The following is a 22436-nucleotide window of genomic DNA, read 5'->3' as shown; positions in this document are numbered from 1 at the left end:
TCAAATAGCGAATGGCCGAGCCAAGATTTGATCACAGATACTCTGCTTCTAAATCCAGAGATCCTTCCACTGATTCAAGGCCTTTCCAGGTTGGTGGCTTGCTTTTAACATATATCCAGAGTTGATAAGAAATACCATCCAACAGGATATTTGATCATTTTGACTTGTAGGGCTAAAAATAATTATCTGCAAAAAGTTCATCAATAAAATAACTTCTGCTCATGAGCCAACATGTATTAAGGAAGATAGAGAGATTCTTAAAAAATAAAACCTTGATAAATCCTTCTAAATCATATCCATACATACTTTATTTCTTGGATACTTTAATGTGAAAGTGGCCCCAGCGGGGTTGGTGAAAAATGCCTTGGAAAAAGATATAGGTATAAAATAATGGGAGAAAGCAAAAGCTTGGGGCTTATACAGATCCTTTATTTCTTTGCCATAAATATTTTCTCTGAGAAAGGGTCAGGAGGCCATCACTGTATAAAGTGATAACAAACAATGCTACATAAACACACTAAAAAACTGAACCTTTTATAGCAGGCAGCATATAATACTGAGTAACTGTCATTTATGACTTAATTGTCTGTGAACAAACAGACCACTGACTTAACAAAATTAAACAAGGATGAAGAGACGTGAATGTGCATTTATATAGTCCCTACAATCTGCCAGGCACTGTCCTAAGTGTTTTTACACCTTACCTCATTTAATCCTCAAAAAGCTCTGGGAAGTAGTTGATGTTATTATTTCCAGTTTACAAAGTGAAATGACTTTCCCAAGGTCACACAGCTGGGAATTATTTGAGATCAGATCCCTGATTCCAGCTCTAGCTCACAGTGCCAACAGCTACCCCATCAATCATTCCCAAATTGTAAGAAAGAATAAAAATGAGGAAAAGATATGATATGGAACAGAGATAGCTCCAATGTGACCTATTTAAATAAGCTGTTGATGATAAATGATGAGAAATGAATAGAAAGAAAGAAATCCATGATTATCAATTTCCTAGGGAATTGTAAAGAATGCAAATTAGCTGCCAAAATGAAGAGAAAAAATAAAGGAAAGACAAGCTTAAGTTTGTTGAGACACAACTAATCCAGATTATCCTGAGGGTATTTATAGAAGACAATGAAAAGTGGACAATAAACAGATGGAAAAAATACCTGTGAATTTATTAACTGTCTTTTCTCCATCAAGGAAAGTTAAAGCCATTTGAACATTGTCATTCCCAATGTGCTGCATAAGGAAGCAGACGTGATACCAAAGAAAACAAAAATGCAAAAAACAGTATGACTAAACCAAAGATATAGAGAAGATCTGTTAATTAGTCCTAGGTTAAGATTCAATTTTGAGAGCACTGAGGAACGAATTCTCTAGGTCAGAGGTACGGATCCATTTCTCTGCCAAGGTTCATTTGGATATTTAATATCATGCATGGGTTATATGTGATCAAACATTTAATTAATTCACTCCTAAAACGTTCCTAGATTAACTGAATTTTTAGCCCCCCCACCTATGGTTACCTTGGCAACAACAAACCATTACAGTCTAAGGACCAGAGTTTTCCCCACCCTTGCTCTAGATATTTGAAAGAAGGGAATTGAAATCTTGTTTTTAAAAAAAAGAGATTATTACTGATTAAAATCATCAAGAAAATATCATATATCTACCATCCTATATTTCTAAAATTTTAACAAGCATAATTCAGATATGTATTAGAAGGGATCTCCTCCCTGAAAGTATGAAAAGAGATGAAGAAGACTTTGGCAAGCTCTGAAGTCACATAACTAACCAAAGGACAGCCTACAAGATGTCACAATCCTTATAGTGTGAGGATAAAATAAAAGCCCTTAATTCAGTAGAACAAGATGTCATAAAAGTTCTCCAAGCATCTTTCACATGTATATATTAAAATCATGCAAGAGTCCTTGAACAATGGAACAATAAAGATGATTTTATTTAATCATCTTTTGATTAACCCCAGGGAGACTATAGAAGATGAAGTTGTATTAGCCAGGGTCATGGAAGAGATCTGGACCAGATACTGTAGGTGATACAGAATCAACAGGAGAAGGAGACTGGACTTGATTACATTTAGGAAAATTGCACTGAGGTTTTAATAAATTCCATTATTCACACAGTGATACTGCAGAGCTATGAGACCTCACACACTACACAGTCTGAAAAGCATTAAAGTTGTAAGTCACCCAAAGGGCAACAGACAGAGGTCTATGATGAATTTAAATAGGCTATAGTATACTAAGATTTGCATAGGAGAAATGACTCGAAGGTTATCATTAGGGAGATGAAGGACTGAAAAAGTTCATGGGACAGACATCTAGAAAGAATTACTTTTTTGCCTTTGTAATTACAGTCCCTGTAATATAGTTGAGGCCAAATCAATGCTTTTTGACTTGGCTCAACTAGCCTGCTCCAATAGTAGCTACATAATTCAGAGAGAGCTAAAGAAAGACCTAGAGCATGTTGGATAAATATTGACAAGAATCACCTACACAGTATAAGAAAATGGGGATGGGTTGGGAGTGAAACACCACGGATCACAGATTAGGTATCGAAGTAAGCCAAGGGATGATATGATTATAAGCTATACAGAATGACTTATCTTACTGACATGTTGAGCAATCAGATTTTTAGTTTTCCTTCTTCCTTTCCCAGAATCACTCCAGAGACCTGTTTATTATCCCCTTGTTAACTAGAGGGCAAATAGGTCCCTCACTGCCTCATACTGGGCCATTCTGATATTTTGAAAAACAAGCCAAATGTGGAAAAACTGCAGACTAGGAGAGAAGGGGAAATGAAACCAATGATTGATCAGGAATGACAATGCAGGTGTTCAAATAGCAGAGAGCATCCCAGGAGACTTTACTGGAACACAAGGTTAACCTACTATAACCCGTTCCCAGGCTTCTTGCTCGACACAGATACAGCAGGTGTTCCTTCCCTTGTTATGTTCTCCACTGAAGCAAATGCAGACTAATTTCACACATGCACACATACACAAACTCTTAGTAAAAAAAAAAGCACTTAAACAGGGTAAGGCATTGTACCACATACAATGGATGCAAACACAAGAAAAAAAATGCTACGCTCTTTCAGACAGTTTATGTTCTCTTGCAAGATTTAACAGTGTATATAGCATAATATAAGGCAACACAATACAATACATATCACTTAATAAATGTTTGTGGACTTGTCACATCATTGGGGAAGGAAATTCAAGATAGTTTGAGAAAGGGGAGAAGACTAATAGCTAGGGAGTTCAGAAAAGGCTTGTACCTGAGCTGAGTCTTCAAGGTAGAGGTAGAGATGAGAAGGGTGTTTAAAAGCTCAGAGGGGAGAAAAGGGACACAGAGATTGGGAAACATGAGTAGACTAGTTTAGGAAGGAGTGGAAAGTAAGATAAGTTTTCCATAGCTTTGGAAATGGAGGGGATGCCCACCAGTAGAGGATGACTGAACAAGTGGTGGCATGTGATAGTAATGTAGTATTACTGGGCTGTAAGAAATGATGAGCAGCACAGAAAAACCTGGAAACATTTACATGAACTGATACAAAGTGAAGTGAACAGAACCAGGAGAATGATGTGCATCGTAACAGCAATACTGTTCAATGAAGAAATATGAATCACTTAGCTATTCTCAGCTCATCATCATACTGCTCCAATAATAATAATAATCCAAGATAATCCCAGAGGATGAATGATGAAACATGCTATCCACTTCCAGAGACAGATCTGAAGCATATCTTCTTTATTAAAGACTGAAACAGAGTGTTTTTCTTTTTTCCTTCTTTTTTCCCCTTCCTTCCCTTCCTTTTCTTTTTTCTCTTTTTCTTTCTCTTTTTCTTTCTCTCTTTCTTTCTTTCTTTCTTTCTTTCTTTCTTTCTTTCTTTCTTCTTTCTTCCTTCCTTCCTTCCTTCCTTCCTTCTTTTCCTTCCTCTTTTCTTATACAAAATGACCAATATGGAAATATTTTACATGATTACACATTTATTAACCTATAATAGGGTTGCTTACTGTCTTACAGAGAGGAGCAGAGGAAAGGAGGGAGGGATACAATTTAGGACTCTAAATTAATAAATTTAAAATTGATTTACCATGCAATTGAGGGAAAGGAAAATATTATTGAAAATAAAAAAGATAAGCCTGCCATAGTCTGAATAAAATGTTTGATCCAATGAATCAATCATATGTTTTTCTTATAGTCAATAAAAAATATACAATCTGTATTCTTAGCACCTTTCAGTCAAATCATGTGATTGGATAGAATGTCAGATCCTCAAGGACAAAAACTTTTATCTTTAGTCTCCTTATTCCCATTGGGTTAATAATATAATATGTAAAATATATTATATGATTTTAATAAAGTATATAATATATAAAAATAAATTCATAGCACAGTATATAACAGAGTATATGATAACAAATAGTATACAATATATGAATATAATGTAGTATATGAAAACATTAGCAATGGGTTGATAAAAACTTGTTGAGTTTGCCTGGGAAAATGAGCTGAAGCCAGATTATGGAAGTTTTAGATATCAAGTTAGATTTTATTTTCTAAGTAACTGAGAGGGACATAGTTGTGCTTGATGGAAATTATTTTGACAGGTTTATGGGAACTAGATGAGAGAAGGAGAAAGGGGCAAGAGTGAGACATTACCTGGACTGGAGTATCAACTGTCTGAATACATACATATATATATACACACACACACATATATATATATATACATATACATGAAGAGTCAGGATGACTGCAAGATTGTAAACTGGGACTGGTACTCTCAGCAGAAATAAGGAAGGTAAAAGAAAGTAAAGGCTTAGTGGGGAAGATGATAATTCCTAGTTTTGATAAGCAAACCTTAAGATGGTCCAGAGGTCATTTAAATAGAAATAGCCAATAAGCAGCTGATGATGAATATGGGAGAAAGTTGTGGATGTCATGTATCTATGGATGGATGATGAGATTATTAAGCGAGAGATTGTAGAAAGAGAAGAGGAGAGGAATCAGGGCAGAGAATTAGAGTTAAGAGAAACATAAAATAAGCAAAGGAGACTGAGGAGGAAGAACAAACAGGAAGGAGGAGAAATAGTATGAGCAGTGTCATGGCCCCAGGAGAAAGGTGCCATTTTCAACAACATCAAAAGTCACAGAAGAAGAGAGGAGTGAAACAAAGTCATTCACTGAACTAAACTGAAGAATAGTCAAATAAGTCATCATGTCTTCTTGATGGCACTGGGGAAAATGATCCTAGGGATTACTAATACTGCTTCTTCTATGTCATATCCAGAAATGCAAAGAGGGAGTTTCCTCTGAGAAAAGGTGATGGGTCCACAGGGTACCAGCTAAAAATAGAGTGAAGACTTGTTGAACACACTATAATTACTACTGAAAAATGGTTTGAAGGAAGGAAATTTGCTAGTTTCATGCTTATTACTTCCTCTGTTGATTTTAGAAGATATGTTCTAGAATGATTTATGCAGTTGGAGGGTTACACCAAAGGGAAGAAAAGGAGCCCATAGCCATGAGAGATGACAGTACTGGTCACAAGGAAGGAAAGAGAGAGAAGAAAGCTTTGGGTTAATAATTAGAATTCTTGGTCAGATTTTCTCCCTCTTACCTCTTTTCCTCCTTCCTCAACAATGAAGAAGGGATTTGTCCCATCAGAAACAGTGAAGGTAAAACGGTCTTTGAGAGAGTTACTGCCATCATGGCTGTAGCTGATCTTGTTCTGGTAAACATCTTCCATGGTGAAGGTGGAGGTCTGGCGATAATGTTGCCCATTGCTGGTGTGTTCAATAGTGCCATGTCGTGGGGGCTGAACTATGGTAAATGTGACAGATTCTGCCTGTGGAGGAATGTAAAGGAGGAGGGAAAGAGAAAAAGAGCTCAGTGAGTAGATGTTGCTTTTCCTAAGCTATCCAGAGATCAAAAAAAGTCCACTTTTTGTAAAGGGGACATTGAGAATTCCTTTTAGATATAAAAAAGGGAAAGCAAGAAAAAATGGCACTAGCTATCCTCTCTTTGTCCAGAAAATTCAGTCTAGTCCTTTCAATGGTGAGTTCAAAACCCTTTTAATCTGACTTTTTACTATGAATCTGACACTGTGATAGATACAATGAAAAATAAAGAAGGCACCTGCTCTCAAGTTGCTTTACTGTCTAACAGTCTTTAGATAGTTAAAAAGGAAGCTACCCAATGCCCCTAAGTCTTCTCCCCCTACAACCTCTCATTCCCAGATTCTACAACTAAACTTCCTAAGACATCACCTTAACCCTCTATCCAATGAATCAATATCTTTTCATCAAGTCTTTATTAAATGTGTTTATTTTTCATGATTTCCCCCCAAAATGACATAAATAATGAAGGAAATAGTTTTTATCACATATTCCTAACATCCTAATTGAAAATTTTACTATAAATTCCATGGTTCTGGATATTGAGACCCCTCTTTTTACCTTGGCCCTCCCCAAACACAAAGCCAGACAAACACAAAGACCCCCTCACCCCTCACCTCCTCCCATACACACCACCTCTCTTAGCACCACCAGACAAGGGCTGGCCTTACCTCTGTGTCAGCATCAACAGCTTTTAGCTCAAACTCTGTAATTGTTTTCCTCACCCCTTCCTGCACTCGAATTCCTGTGTTTTGTACAATGGGCAATGAGTCATCCACAGGGTTGATGGTGATGTAAAAGGTTTGACTCACCTAAAATGAGAAGAAAAGCATAGGGTACATATTTTTTCCTTTCTCAATACTTATCTCCCCCCCATCCCTTTCCCCAATTCAACATATGGATTCTAGAATGATCATTAGGACAAGGAAGAGTCCACATAGAAGCTTTTAAAGGAGGTCTTCATGACTCAACCTGCCCATTCTCAAGGAGATATAGTAATGTATCCAAAAGAGGCTAAAGAAATTTTTTTCTTATTATTTTACCACCTTTCACTAAAAGATTACTTAGGTATTTATGTGTACTATGAAGGTGATCTTGAATATATTCTCTCTCTCTCTCAATTTTTTTTTCTCTCTGGCCTATTTTTTAAAAATTTATTTATTTTTTTAAATTTTCTAATTTCCACCCCCCAATCTCATTTCCCTCTCCACCCCCCCCCCCCCACAGAAGTCAATTTGTCAGTCTTTACATTTTTTCCATGGTATACATTGATCTGAATTGAGTGTAATGAGAGAAATCATATCCTTAAGGAAGAAACATAAAGTATAAGAGACAGCAATAAGACAGAAATAAAATATCAGTTTTTTTCTAAATTAAAGGTAATAGTCCTTGGTCTTTGTTCAAACTCCACAGTTCTTTCTCTGGATACAGATAGTTTTCTCCATTGCAGACAGTCCTAAATTGTCCCTGACTGTTGCACTGATGGAATGAGTGGGTCCATCAAGGTTGATCATCACTACCATGTTGCTGTTGGGGTGTACAGTGTTTTTCTGGTTCTTCTTATCTCACTCAGCATCAGTTCATGCAAATCCCTCTAGGCTTCCCTGAATTCCCATCCCTCCTGGTTTCTAATAGAACAATAATGTTCTATGACATACATATACCACAGTTTGGTGAGCCATTCCCCAATTGAAGGACATTTACTTGATTTCCAATTCTTTGCCACCACAAGCAGAGCTGCTCTGAATATTTTTGTACAGGTGATGTTTTTACCCTTTTTCATGATCTCTTCAGGGTATAGACCCAGTAGTGGTATTGCTGGATCAAAGGATGTGCACATTTTTGTTGCCCTTTGGGAGTAATTACAAATTGCTCTTCTGGCTTCCTAGTTTACCCAAGTTGGAAGAGAAGTGCCCACTCATAGGTTCCATCCCACTCCTGTTTAACATGATTTGATATTCATTTTTGCAACAAGGGCTGATTCACCCTTCCTTAGACAACCTGATGTCCCCCCCGCCCAGGGCTTCACCATCTTGGTGTCAATTGATTTTAGTCTACTGTAGCTCAGAACTCCCAAACTCAACTGGCAGCAGGTACTGTAAATTATAGCAATAATAATAATAGCTAGCATTTATACAGTGTCTACAATGTCAAATGTTCTACATATCTTACATTATTTGACCCTTACAATAACTATTATTAGCCACATTTTGCAGATGATGAAACTGAGACAAATAGAGAGCAAGTGGATTGCCTAGGGTCCTACTGCCACTGAGTTTCTACATCTGGATTTAAATTCAGGTCTCTCAGATTTCAGGGTCCATGCTCTATCCACTATACCACCTAGCTGTCCCCATGCCCAACCAAGCTGGGTTCTTAATGTCTCTGCCAGGAAAGCACAAGTTTTGTTTTATCAATCTTTAAAGAAGACAATTCAAGATCTGGAAATGGAATTGGAATGAGGTCTTAACCTCACTGTGAAACTGGAGGGGATACCCACCTGGATCCATTGAACTATTAGACAAAAGACTGGAGCAGGTTAGAAAGCCCTTAAGAAAGGAAAAAAAGAAAGAATTCCATCACTCACTAGGTTGGTTCCATCGGAGATTGTGAAGGTAAAGGCATCATTGTGCTTTTCCACCTCACTGGTGTGTATGTATTGGATGCTTCGAGCAGTTAGGTCTGCTTGAGTGAAGGAACTAATCTGGATGCCTGGAAAAAGGGGAAAAAGAATGTTAAATGATCAAAGAAAAAATAAAAGAAGGAAAAATCAGAGAAATAGGGCCAAGCCCCAGTTCTGGAAGTCAAGATAATAGAAGAGTATCTCATTTATGTCATGGTCTTCCATTTGGTCTGACATCATATGGATAAGACAGAATCTCAGAGCTGGGAGGGACCTCAGGGTTCAAACCAAATTTGAACAAGAATGAATAATAGTTGTAACAACAACAATAACAGCTAGCATTTATATAGAGCTTTCTAAGGTTTGCAAAATTTTTACATAGGTTATCTTATTTGATCCTCATTACTACTTGAGAGATAGGCACGATCATCCCCATTTTACAGAAAAGGAAACTGAAGTACAAAGAAATTAAGTGATTTGTATAGAATTGTGGATAGTAAGTGTTTGAAGCGGAATTTGAACTTGGGTCTTCCTGACTTTGAGTTTTCATCCTGCTGATCTTCTGAGAAGTCTTACCCTGGAAAATTCTCTCCATCATTTTGCGGCTTCTGCCGTTCTAGAATTCATTAGCCATATAAGTTCCTTCCTTTACTCTGCCTTTGTGCTTTGTCTTCCCTACAATAAGTGTTTGTCCTACCTTTCCTTGAAAACTTCCTATGAGAGGAAACCTACTACCTCCCAAGGCAGACTATTCAACTTTAGGAGAACTTTTCTTACATTAGGTTCAAATCTACCCTTTGCTTCTAATTCTGTCTTCTATGGCAAAGTAGAACAAATCTCATTTTAAGTGATATCTCTTTCAATAGCTAAACAACTCTCATATCTGCTTTGGACTTCTCTAGGATAAACAGCCTCTTTCTGATTACACATTTGTGACATGATCTCTTCCTTCCCTATTCTGGCTGCCCTCCTCTGGAATGTCCCAACTTGGTGATGTCCTCTTTAAGAAGGGGCACCAAACCCCAGACATGATATGACCTGGGCACTTCATACTTCACAGTGTGAGCCAAGATCATAATGGCATTTCTCTGCGTCAGTCTGGGAATCCAGATAGATAGTTCTAGGTGATATGTCAAGATACAGATTCAAAAAGAGAAATAAGCATTGGGCTAATGATGAGCCATTAGACTAGAAATTAAGAAGCCCATGTCCTATCTCTTTTTACTAACTGGTCATGTTTGACTCTTGTCAAGATCTCCATGCCAAGACCACCCCTCTCTTTTTACTAATAGGAGACGCTAAGGTCCCAAAATGCCCAAAGCTTGGTTGGCTTAACAACAATCCTTTGATTCATGGTGTGGAAGAACTCAGATGAAGCAAAATCCTGGAATTGTTTCACCCTAGCACCAGGTGATCCCTGAGCTCAGACAAATACCCACAGGAACCATGTTCCAGTCATAGAGCCTTTCTATGAATCAATCTTGTCTCATTGTTGCTGTTAACATCCCCCCCCCCCAATCTCAGGGCTACAATTTACTGCCTAGTCTTTGGTATATGTATTAAGACTCACTAAGGGCAGCTAGGTGGGATAGAGCACTGACCTTGGAGTTAGGACGGGAGTTTGAATCCAGCCTTGGGCACTTGACTCTTACTAACTATGTGACCTTGGACAAATCATTTAACCCTGACTGTCTCGTATCCCAGGCCAACTCCAGTCATTCTGATTCCTGGAGGAGAAAGTGAGGCTGGTGACTGGGCCCAGCCCCCCTCACTCACATCCAATTCATGTGCTTGTCATGGCATCAACTCCCTGATGTGGTTTTCATCAAAAATGAAAGACAAACATTATTATAAGACCCATTAAAGTGGGTCTCCTCCTAGAACAGGCCCTGGCACATGTTACTTTTCCAAAGCAATAAAAATAACCTTTTTTGCTTATGATGTTGTTAGTTCTTTGGTTTATTTTATTTTATTTCTTAGAGTTAACAGTGGTTGTGGTAAACTGTGTGAACTCTTTGGTATTTTCAGGGTAAACAGCAGTTGCATAACTTCTGTGACCCTTTGGTCATTTATTTTCAGAGTTGACACTATGTAAGTCACTTCCCATCTCTAGGCTTCAGAATCATTTGTAAAATAAAGAACTTCTCCCAGATGATCCCTAAGGTTTCTTCTGCTATAACATTCTAGGATTCCACAATATTTGAAGTCTCAATGCAGTTAGCCTGATGTTATTACATCCTTCAAGAGAGATATAGCTTTGCCTTGAAGGGTTAGACAGAAATCTATAAGACGGACTATTTCAGTTCCAGCCTGTTAAGAGCTGATGCTGCAAACACAGAAAATATAAAATGCCTCATCGGGAAGCTAATGCCCCAGTAGAGCAAAAGGCTGCTCTATCTTCTGAAGAAATAGTTAACGACAAGTAGAGATATGAATATAAACCATGGCAGGGTTTTGTGATGGTGGCTTTTGATTTTTTTAATGACAAAAAAGCAGTGTTGCTGATGTCAGAATCAAAAGGGGAACATTTAAATCAGTCTTCCTTTGCTCTTTATGAAAAAGCTAAGTTGGTTGTTTTTTTTTTTTTTTTTGCTGACATCAACAAGGGCAAATAATCCAACCCAAAGAAATGCCTTAGAAACATCCAAACCCCAGTTTAGGGATGAATTTAATGGATTTAGGGTTCAACACGCACAGGCACAAATGAAAATACATTTGTTTCACAAAGAATAAAAGGAGGCGATTTTGATTCAATCTTGACTAACGCAGAAAAACGAGCATAAGATGAAAAATCATTGAAACTGAAAAGATGCAGACAACATCAAATGGTCTCCCTAATAATATGCATCCTGCAATGTCATCATAACCCATTTTATGTCCTCTGAATATAATGCTTTTAATCATGTAAATGTTGTCTAATAAAAAGCCACTTGAAACAGCACTTTTTTTGTAAAAATAGTCATAGAAAGGCTGATTTTCTCTATGTAACTATAACTTCCAGATCTCTGTCAAGTTTCTCTCCCCAGCTTTAGTTCCATGTCACTTTATATTGAACATTTTAAACTGAATAAACACCACTAACTCATGTCCCAAACAGAACTAGTTATCTTCTCCCCAAGCCTACAGTTCATTTAAATTTCCCTGTCAGGCTTCCAAGTTTGTGACCTCCTCATTGTCAGGGATTCTTCAGTCCCTCACCTCTCATCATATCTAATCTAGTGCCAAATCTTACCATTTCTGCCTCTGTGATCTCTTTTGTATCTCATCCCTTCTCTCTACTCAGGTCATCATCATTTCTTACCTGAACTATTACAATAGTTTCATAATTAATCTCCCTTGAGAGCAGCTAGGTGGTGCAATGAACAACAGTCCTGGCATCAGGAAAATCTGTGTTCAAATTCATCTTCAAACACTTTCTAGCTGGGTGATCCTTGGCATGTCGTTTAATACATTGCCTCAAACAAAATATTCATCTCCCTCCCTATCTTCAATCTGTCCTTAAATGTGTCAAAGGGCTATGCATTAAGTAAGAGCATGGCTATGTCAATTCTCTACTCAACAAACTCCAAGGACTGTCCATTGCCTCTTTTCTATTTAACATTAGACTTCACTGTCTAACCTCAGTTTATCTTCCCAAACTCTCTGACTTAGCCAAACTGATGTTATTGCACTCCAATCCCATCATTTGAAAGAAAGAAGGATGAGAAGAGAAGATTTGGGAGGACTGTCTTCAAACAATTACGTGAAAGAATTAGACTTGGGCTAGTTGACCAGTGAGACCTGGGTCTCCTTCCTCCTCCTTGCTTGGAGATTATTGTACATGTTATAGTTGGGATCCACTGAGTATGTGGCTGAGACTGGAAAACCCAATAGTCAATGTTCAATAGTCAGATTCTCTGATTCTCTCATCTCCTATACTTGTGCCTTTGAAGTGACTGGGTGGCATGCCTTGAATTCATTCCATGCTCACCTCCACCTCTTGGAATCCCTCATTTTTTAAAGATTCAGTTGAAGCACTACCTTATACTAAAACTTAGCCAGATACCCACATATCCTGCCTCTAAAAATATCTTGTATCAATGTTATATTTTATATACATTAAATGTTATATTATAAATTCACTATATATTATAATATATAATATGCACATTTGCTTCACTCAATCGAAGTTCCTTACAGACTAGGAATGTGTGTTTCTGTGTATGTATATGGAAATACATATGCATGCATACACATAAACTACAAAGACAAATACATATTACACATACATACCCACATATACTTTTTTTTTAACTCTCCTAGTGTCTATCATTATTCCTGGCATATGAGAGGGGCTTCATAAGCTTAATTATCACTAAGTCCCAGTTAAAATCCCACCTTCTATAAGTAGCCTTTCCAAATTCTTGTTATCAGGTTAATAAATCTTCCATATAGACTACCCACCATTAGTTGTCTAGTTGTTTGCATAATATTTCCCCCTTAGACTGGAAGCTCATTGAGGGCATGCACTACCTTTTGCCTTTCTTTGTGTTCTGGGCATTTACTTAGCAAAGGACTGAGACACAGTGATGTGTAATTAAATCGACAGATGACCAATTAACTAATAAGTGCTTCATGAATGAATGATTCTAGATTATTTTAAAATTTAGACTAGGATGTTTCCCAAAAGTCAAATATTCATGGCAATTGTATGAATGATTAATTGGCTAAACTGAGTAAGAAGCAAGAGTAAGAACTGGACTTTGAAGGTCTCAGCGCCATGGCCATTAATTCATAAGTTGATGAAATCATGGAGACCAGAGAGCAATGAGTTTGGGAACAACATGGTGCCTCTTACCTCAAACGCCTGTGTCAGGTCCTCGTTTAAAGTGATATGCTACACTTGTTTCTCTCTCTCTCTCTCTCTCTCTCTCTCTCTCTCTCTCTCTCTCTCTCTCTTTGTATTTTGGGTTAAATTCCTGTATTTTTTATTCCTCCTATTTTAATGCTGGTTCTGGAACTTTTTAGTCCTTTGACCTCTGGAGTCAACAAATCTAACAAATTATATACTACTTTTTTAACCAAAAAAGGGACCAAGTTTGCTTTTGAGTAGAAAACACATTTGCTTCTATTTGAAATAGAAACAGGGCTGAAATGAAGTAATAATTTGGCTCTATTTAAGGCTATAAATTCTGGAGACAGGATGACTCTCTGTTGGACCCCAGTAGTACTAGCCAGTAGAATGGGAGATCATTCAGGTTAACATGCTTAATTTACACAAACGAGCATGTCCAAAGACATCCAACAGCATTTAATCCAGGGCTTTTCCCTCTACACTACCTCTAAGAGAAAGTTCTTTCCATTGTAATGACCATTCCTGCTGTTTCCAGGTCTTTCTTTGAGACCCAAGGGATAAGGAAAACACAGAAAGGAATTCAAAACCATCCTAATTATACCTACAATAATCAGTCAAGCAATAATCTAATAGAGTTTTGCTGATCCCCTCCCACCTATGCTTCCTTGTGATCTAAAAAATCAAAGGTATTAATAAAAATCTACTTTATGTATTTTTCAATTACAAGTAATAGTAATTTTTAATATATTTTTTTAAATTCTGAGTTCTTAATTCTCTCCTTCCCTTCCTTTTCTCCCCCCCTTCTTGAAAAAAAACAAGCCAAAAAAAGTATTTAAAAAAAACCTGGTGATGCTGCATGTTCCAAGTATCCCAGATGAGGTTGCTTTGTAATCCTGTAGATCAACTCCCCAGGCTCACTATCTTGGTCGGTGGCTGACAGCTGCAAGGTTGTGATTTTCTTTACAGAGTTTTCATCCAGGACCAAGCCCTTGTTAATTATGATGGTGGGTGGGAATCTGTCTTCTGAGAAGAGAGGGAACAAAATGACAAGAATTAAGAAGCCATTTTGACTTTTTCTCAATGATTGGTGGACTGCTCATATATATATCAAGAGTGATTAACTATACTTCCACAGTTTGCCAGAAATGTGTAGTGCAGTGGATAGAATTTTGGCTCTAAAATCAGAAAGATATAAATTTAAATCTGGCCTCAGATGTGGGCTAAGTGACCCTAGATAAGTCACTTCACCCTATTTGCCTCAGTTTCTTCTTCTGTAAAATGAACTGGAGAAGGAAATGGCAAACCACTCCAATATCTTTGCCAAGAAAACCCCAAAATGAGTTTGGAAATGACTCATAAAGAGCTGGAAATGACTGAATGATAACAAATGATGAGTGTTTTCCAATTTTTTTTTTTTGGGGGGGTGGCCCTAGCTGGTGATTTCCATGGTGAGGAAAATCCCCTCTCCCAATGCAGACTAGCAATTCCCCTGCAATTTATAGTCTTTGGTTTATTCAAGGTGACAAAGCCAGTGTATGTTGGATTTCCTTGATCTTGTGGCCCTTCTCTCTATCCAGGATGCCACCTTGTCTGACATTCCTAATAATAATCATGCTCACAGTTAACTCTAAGGTTTGCAGCGTGCTTTAATCACAATGATGGAAGGTAGGTGACTGAGGCAGCCAGGTGATTCAGAGAACAGAGACCTAGACTTGCAGTCAGGAAAGCCTGAGTTCAAAATCTGACTTCAGATGCTTCATTATCTATGACTTCTATTTGTCTCACATTATTCATTTATAAAATGGAGATAACTAGGGTTTCTACTTTTCAGCATTACTGTGAGGATAAACTGAGATAATGTTTGAAAAATGCTTCACAAAATTTAAAACTCTAAATAAATGCTTAATATTATTAAGGTTAAGTCATCTGATTATTATTATCCTCAATTTGCACATATGAAAAATTGAATTTCAGCAAAGAGAATTCATTTTTCCAGGCTTATATAACTAGTAAAAAGTCTGTTAGAGTAATAGTGACAATTCTGTTCCTTTTTGGGGGGTATGGGGGGAGGAAGAGGTAGGGTAGATAGGTCTCCCTGTCTTCCCCAAGTTTTAAATGCTGTGACTACTCAGAATATTGATGGGCATGGAAGCACTAAGTTGCTCCTTTAGTAAGCTTGGCTGGTTGCCATTCCTTATACAGCCTTCCATTCTGGGGGCTGTATCATACTGGTGTTAGATTTAATACGGACACCTGATCAACTTGAGCTCAGAATTCCCAAGTCCAAGTAATCTCCCAGCTTCAGTCTCTCCAGAAATCCCCAAACCTAGCTACAAGCCATTCCATGGAAGAGTAGATATGGACTTCCCTCAGATAAAGGAAAAATGATTTCAGTTTCCTGGTATACATTTCCCATCATAAACTGAATAAGTATCCAATTAAGTCTAACCTAAATGCTATCATTAAACTATCTGACATTTTTCGAAGTCTGATATCTTCTCTTTACCTAGGACACTGATGAAGAATGACTGGTCAGTCAGCTTATTGCCTTCAGCATCAACCACATCAAATTTAAAAGCAAAACTGCCACCGGATTCTCCCTTCTCATGTCTGTATTCGACCCATCCTGCAAAGAAGAGGAAAAACATCAGAGAGCAAAGATTTGCCATTAGTGTTTCCCTTGTTTACAAAAATCTGGCAAGAGAATCATTCCTAACCTTTCCCCTCAAATTTAAGAAACACCTTAGACTGAGCCTGCCTTACTTTTGAGAAGGAAGCTTTTGATATAGGGGTATAAAACTCTCAAAGCCTGCAGTTTCTTTTTTTTTATTCTCTTTCAACCAGTCATTCTCCAACAAAGCTAGAAGAAAGAGGCTAGTAGTCAATACACATGATGCCAAGGAACCTGAAACTAATATGTATCTTTGTGCTCAAGGTATCTCCCCCACCAAAAGAATGTGGTCTCATTGAGAGTAAGCTGGGACTTTCTTTGGATAAAAATGACTCAAAAAAACTTAGCAACCTTGTTTTTGTCCCTCTCCTTTAGAGCGCTTTCCAATCTTCTATGGTCAAAATTTTACCAAAATATATCTTCAAACTGAACGGTTAAGCAATGCTCATATTTCCATCTTATTGTTTCCATTGTTGGGTGCATGCAGTTTAATTAGCATGAATGAAGCCCATCTTGTGCAAGGGGATGGTCCGGAATCCCATTGACAAAAGAGATCCTGCACCTTCCTCTGGCTCCCCCATGCAATCACTTCTATTAGCACAAAGCCTTGCTGTCCTGACCAAACTTCTCCCCTCAACTCAACTTTAAAAAAAATTCTGGAAAGTCGTGCTTAGTAATAGGCTAGCATTTAACATTTATACTTTCACATTGCATCAGCATTTCCTAACAGAAGGATGAACCAGGTAATTTCCCCTAGGCAGCTCTGATTTATGTCCTTCCATTTTGCTTAGTTCATTAACTTGTACTCTTTGGGGAGCAGAAAAGATACAAATTGCCCACCTAAGGAAGACATCATTTTCACCTTAATCTATCCCCACATTCCACATATCTGTCTTTCTCTCTTTCCCTCTTTCTCTTTGTCTCTACATATGTCTCCCTTTCTACCTTTCTCTCTTTCTGGGTCTATGTCTGTCTGTCTATTTGTCTGTCTGTCTCTCCCTCTCTCTTCCACACACACACACACACACACACACACACACACACAGAACTTTTTAACTTCATTTCCCTACACAATAAACCAGAATTCTATCAGTGATGTTGCAAAAGCAGTAATCTAATTCCAGACAGAAAGAAGATAGTTTTGGGTATCTTTTAAGGAAAAGCAAATAACAATAAGTGAATTCTCCCATTTAAACAAAATTTTCTTTTAACAGGAAGAAGGGGGAAAAATCCATGAAAGATAATGAAGATATATCCTAGCTCAAATATAAAACAGAAGGGGTGTCATCAGGGAAGTATTGCTCATTACCATGAGGTTGGAGGACTACCAGGCTCCTATAATTGTGAGATACAAGGGAAATGAATGTTTCTGGGCCAAGGGATACTGAGGTGGGAAGAGGGGTGTGGGGAGAATTGAATTGGCTCACCTTGGCTGATATCATCTTGGGTGAAACTCTTGACTGGTCCCTTAACAGAAATTTGCTCCAGATTGTCATTCCTTGCCAGCTGCAAACGCCCCACACTGGGATCTTTCTTCATGACATAGGTAACCTTCAGGTCATCCAAGATGGTGCCTTCCACTTTTAAGTGTTGATCTGTGATCCGGGCGACAGAACCTGGAGAAGAGAAAAATGACAAAGATGCTTCTAATCATTTGAGCTGAGAGCTCAGGGAAGATTTTACTAATTTTCCCCAGTTTTCAGATGAGGAAACTAATTAGTCCAAGGTCACAAAACTAGGCCAAAGTCACAATTCTATCTGGTGGTGACAAAACAGAGACAAAAATACAGGTGTCCTTATTGCTAGTTCAATTGTCTTCACACAATGTTACCCCTCTAAACTAGTGGTTCATCATTTCAACTGCTTCCCAAATTAATTCTGGGGATCAGGGAAGAAATTATTATTTACAACTTATTAAATCATACATGCCAAGGTCAGTCACTTTTGATCATGAATGCTGGTGGACCGAAATTTAATTTCTCCAGGCATTAAACAGGTCAATACCTTCCTAATGGGCTAATTATCCCCTAGGAAGATTTTCCTTCCTCTGATAACAATAAAAATGTAGATGATAATAATACCAGCTGACACGATGCTATCAGTCTTGCAAGTTGCTTAAAATATATTATCTCATTAGAACTCCCCCCGTGAAATGGGGAATAAAGATTAATATCCCCATTTTACAGTTGAGGAACCTGGAGCCCAGAGATGCTGCCTTGTTCTGAGATAGAGTCTGATGAACAGAATTCTCTCATTCACAAATTTTGAACACTTTGTCTTAGTATATCCACGGGTCAATAGTATTTACCAGACCACCAAGGAAGACAATGCATACCATTGGAGGAAGAGATAAGGAATGAAGTCACCACTACTAGTTTTCTCCCTTGTAGCTGGTTGACCCCCTTCCCCTCAATACCTGCTGACATCTGTAGGCCTCGGTTCACAGCCAGATGAGGAGGCTTGCTCTTGGGGAACTCCATGGATAGTTCTACCCTCCCTGTCTCAGTATAGAGGCCATCGGTGAGGGAGAAGCGGAACTCATCCACAGCCACACCAGGACCACTAGGGGTATAGATGATCAAGCCATCCAGGATATCCTGATAAGTGAAGGAGGATCCCTGGGATAAGATTCGGCCATTCTCCAGGGGATCAGAGGAAATCTGTCTTCGATGGAGATAACCTAAGGAGAAAAAAAATGGAAGCTGCTTTAGGAACCAAATTCATCTTTTTGAGAACTTGCAGTTGAGTATCTCCTGGAAACTCTCACCAAAAGCACTCAGTGATACAAATGAACACTTCTGGGACCGTGAGTCAACCTAGAAACTAGATTGAGTTTTACATCTTGTCAAGTAATGCTGCTGACCCTCATGTTCTTGCCATAGCCTTACCCCCAAGCAGAAGACCCATCATCTCTGCAGCTTAGGTTAAAGTTTTATAAAAAGATGCATATTGTAATGGTCATCCAGCAGCCCAAGGACCATGCCCTGCCCTATGAGTTTTGTAGCTAAATCTTGGTTTCCTCCAATGCAAAATGGGGATGGTATGATTAAATTCTGTCCAGAGAAGATAATTGTGAAAAGTATTTTATGCTCCTTTACAAGTCAAGAAAGATATTTTTATTTATTATATTGATGACATGTTTTTTTAATTCTTCCTGGAATATATTTTATTTTTAATTTTTTAAATATATATATATTTTATTTCCCCAATTACATGTTAAACCATTTTTTAAAAGTTTCTTTCTAAAATTTTGAGTTTCACATCCTATTTTTCCCTCCCTGAGACAGTAAACAATCAAATATAGGTTATGCATAACTGGCACATATTTTAATAAGCAAATTACTAATGTAAGCTAATTTGATAATGCAAGAATCAGCAACAATATTGGCTCTATCTGTAAGATCAGCATTCTGTTTTTCTTATCATTTTCCTGCCTTTTTGAGATAAATAAATAGATAAGAGTTATTTAGTTAGCCTTATATGAGGCTTTGAGGATTCAAAGCCCAAAATGAGACAATCTCTGCCCTCAAGGAGCTTACATTCTTGGAGTAGGTGAATGATATGACATATACATGATGTCCCAAGAGTCTCCTATAGCTTTAAATTCTAAGAGTTTGGGGATATATTCCAAAAATGCAAGTGATTTGGAGATACTAACAGTTGAGGAGATCAGACTAGGTCTCCAGAAGGAGATGGGAGTTGAGCTGAGCCTTAAAGGAAAGGAAGGCTTCCAATATATGAGGAGAGTGTTTGAGGTAAAAGGTAGCTATACCAATTTGTTCCAAAGCATGGAGAGGAGAGACAGAATGTCCACCAAGAGGAGCACACATAAACCAATATGAGAAGAACAAATGACAGTGAATGACAGTCTGGAGCCATAATATGAAGGATTTTGAATGGCAAAAGGAATGGCATTGTCATTTAAAACTAAAGGTAATGGGGGGACACTGAGGTTGCTATTTGAGCTGTCAGATCTGAGCATGAGGAATATAAAAATATATTATTGAGGAATAGCAATATAGAATATACTTTATATGATATTAACTATTATTATTATTATTATTGAAGAAGCTAGTGCAATATCTCAAGTATGAAAGGTTGAAAGTCTGGCTGTGTGTGATGGTTGTAGAGAGAATGGAAAGAAGAGGACAAATGAGGTTCTAAGAAGATGGAGTAAGCAAACCATAACTAATTAATGAATACAGAAAAGCTAAGGATGGCTTCTAGGTTTCAAAATTGAGACTCAATAGCATTGTTGATTACTTACATACCATAGTGAATTTTCTCTATTCAAAAAGGATTAAAATCACACTGGCCCACAGCACTAATTTTACTTTATTAAATATGAAACCTGTTGACACAACAATAATCTCCATACCATATTTGAGTCAAGTAATATCAATTTTGAATAGAGGAAATAAAGTATGACAAGTATCTTGTCTGTGGCCACACAGAAAGAAAGGCACTGAAATGATAGCCCACAAAGTTATTTCTATTTTCTCCCTTAATAAATTCTTTTCCTTTGCCAGATTTCTGATTTCAACAATGTAAGGCACTCTTGATTTAAAATAAACAAACAAGGGACAGCTAGGTGGCGCAGTGGATAGAGTACCAGCCCTGGAGTCAGGAGTACCTGAGTTCAAATCCAGCCTCAGACACTTAATAATTACCTAGCTGTGCGGCTTTGGGCAAGTCACTTAAGCCCATTGTCTTGCAAAAATTAAAAAAATAAAAATAAAATAAAATAAACAAACAAAAACAACTCCTACCAATTCAGACTGGCAAATGCTCTGGAGTTCAGTCTTAGTAGCCTAGGCACAACTAAGAGGGCAGGACCCATTACCCAGGGCCACAGAGACAACATATCTTTCAGACACAGACTTTACCTGATTCCTGAAGGCAGGTCTCTATTCACTACCCACTCAGCTTCTCAGAAACTATTAGTAGTTTATAAATTTGATTTTGTTCATGAGAAATTTTCCTGCCTCTTTTCAGAGGTATGAAGGAAAATCCAAGTCATACCTTTAGAACTAACATTAATGGCAATGAGGGACTTCCATTAGGAAGAAATACCCTGTTTTAACATCTATGCACATATTTATAATGGTAGCCTTCTCTAGGGTGGCATGGAAGAAAAAAATAACAAGTGCACAGCAGAAAACAAAAGAAAACAGACGCACAGAAAATGACATGCAGTATTTGCCATGTGGTTTTTCAAAAGAAGTAAACAGCATGAAATGAAAATCCATGGTTTGATATGGCCTTTTTATATGCTGTGTATATAGAAATGTTCTTTTTCTGCAGTTCTTTTTCTATTGAACTTCAAAATAAATAAAAAATTTTAAAGTAAAAAAAAGGGGGTAAAGAAAAAAAAGAAAAAAGAATGGAAGAAGAAGAAGAAAAGAAAAAGAAGAAATACACTGAAGGATGTTTGTGTCTTACCATGGTCAGGCTTTTTTGTTAGTACAAAAATCAGTTCATTATCTGGAGTGTCTAAGTCCTGCAGACTCAAAGATGTATTTCTGATCACCACTCCTGAGCGCTCCTGCACCCTGATGGGTTGGATGGTCATCTTGGGAGACTCATCATTTTTCTTCTATTTAAAGTAGAGAACAATATGCATAAATAAAAATTAGAGGAAAACACACACTGCTCAAAGTATTGGCTAGCCCTTTATCCCTTGACATTTTATCTATACCTAATTACGATGATCATGCCAATATAGCTTGAGAGTAGAGCTAACATACACAAAAAATATTCCCTTATTAAGGAAAAAGTAATGTCAGATAAATAGGATCAGAGGATTTTGAGTTGAAAGGGATTTTAATCTCAAAGAAAATCATGACATCAGGAGAATGATGTCATACTTGAACATGAGATTGATTACAGGGAGGAGTGTAATACAAAAGACACCATTTTCACTCTTCCATGTGAGCCTAGTGGTCTGACCTAGTGAGATCAGAATGGTTGGTGATCAATGTAGACCTTGAACTTTAAGAGTCAGGTCTTTCCCATATCACTGAGGCTATTTGATGGCATGGTAGCAGCAGGCAACAAACTTTCCTCTAATCCATCTCTCTCAATGGTCACAAATTTGAATGGGGTGCCCAAAGACACAAAACACTGAGTAGATGAGAGCATTCAAACACAGATCCTTTGTCTCCAAAGCTCTCTCAGTTGGATGATACTGAATTCCAATAGGGCACTCGGTGGTGTAGTGGATTAAGCACTGGCCTTGGAGTCAGGAGGACAAGAGTTCAAATCCAGCCTCAGACTCTTGGCACTTAGTAACTGTGTGATCTTAACCCTGATTGCCTCACATCCAAGACCATCTCCAGTCATCCTGATTCATATCTGGCCACTGGACCCAGATGGCTCTGGA

At 37.8% G+C, this 22436-nt stretch overlaps 1 protein-coding gene across 1 annotated transcript in view; it reads right to left on the bottom strand.

Annotated features, from left to right (window-relative positions):
* The window catches only part of FRAS1 (Fraser extracellular matrix complex subunit 1), a 502816-nt gene that overhangs the window by 74773 nt on the left and 405607 nt on the right, over positions 1-22436 (bottom strand). The window contains exons 43-50 of the mRNA XM_074231550.1: positions 21497-21650; positions 18471-18734; positions 17482-17670; positions 15890-16009; positions 14227-14406; positions 8514-8638; positions 6598-6738; positions 5650-5877 (exon numbers count right to left, since the gene is read on the bottom strand). Of these exons, the coding sequence (XP_074087651.1) occupies positions 5650-5877; positions 6598-6738; positions 8514-8638; positions 14227-14406; positions 15890-16009; positions 17482-17670; positions 18471-18734; positions 21497-21650 (1401 nt within the window). The remainder of the gene's footprint in view (positions 1-5649; positions 5878-6597; positions 6739-8513; positions 8639-14226; positions 14407-15889; positions 16010-17481; positions 17671-18470; positions 18735-21496; positions 21651-22436) is intronic.

The sequence above is a fragment of the Macrotis lagotis genome, chromosome 3 (genome assembly GCF_037893015.1).
Source record: "Macrotis lagotis isolate mMagLag1 chromosome 3, bilby.v1.9.chrom.fasta, whole genome shotgun sequence".
Taxonomy (NCBI): domain Eukaryota; kingdom Metazoa; phylum Chordata; class Mammalia; order Peramelemorphia; family Peramelidae; genus Macrotis; species Macrotis lagotis.
The sequence above is the reverse complement of the archived record's forward strand: the minus strand, read 5'-3'. Positions and strand labels throughout refer to the sequence as shown.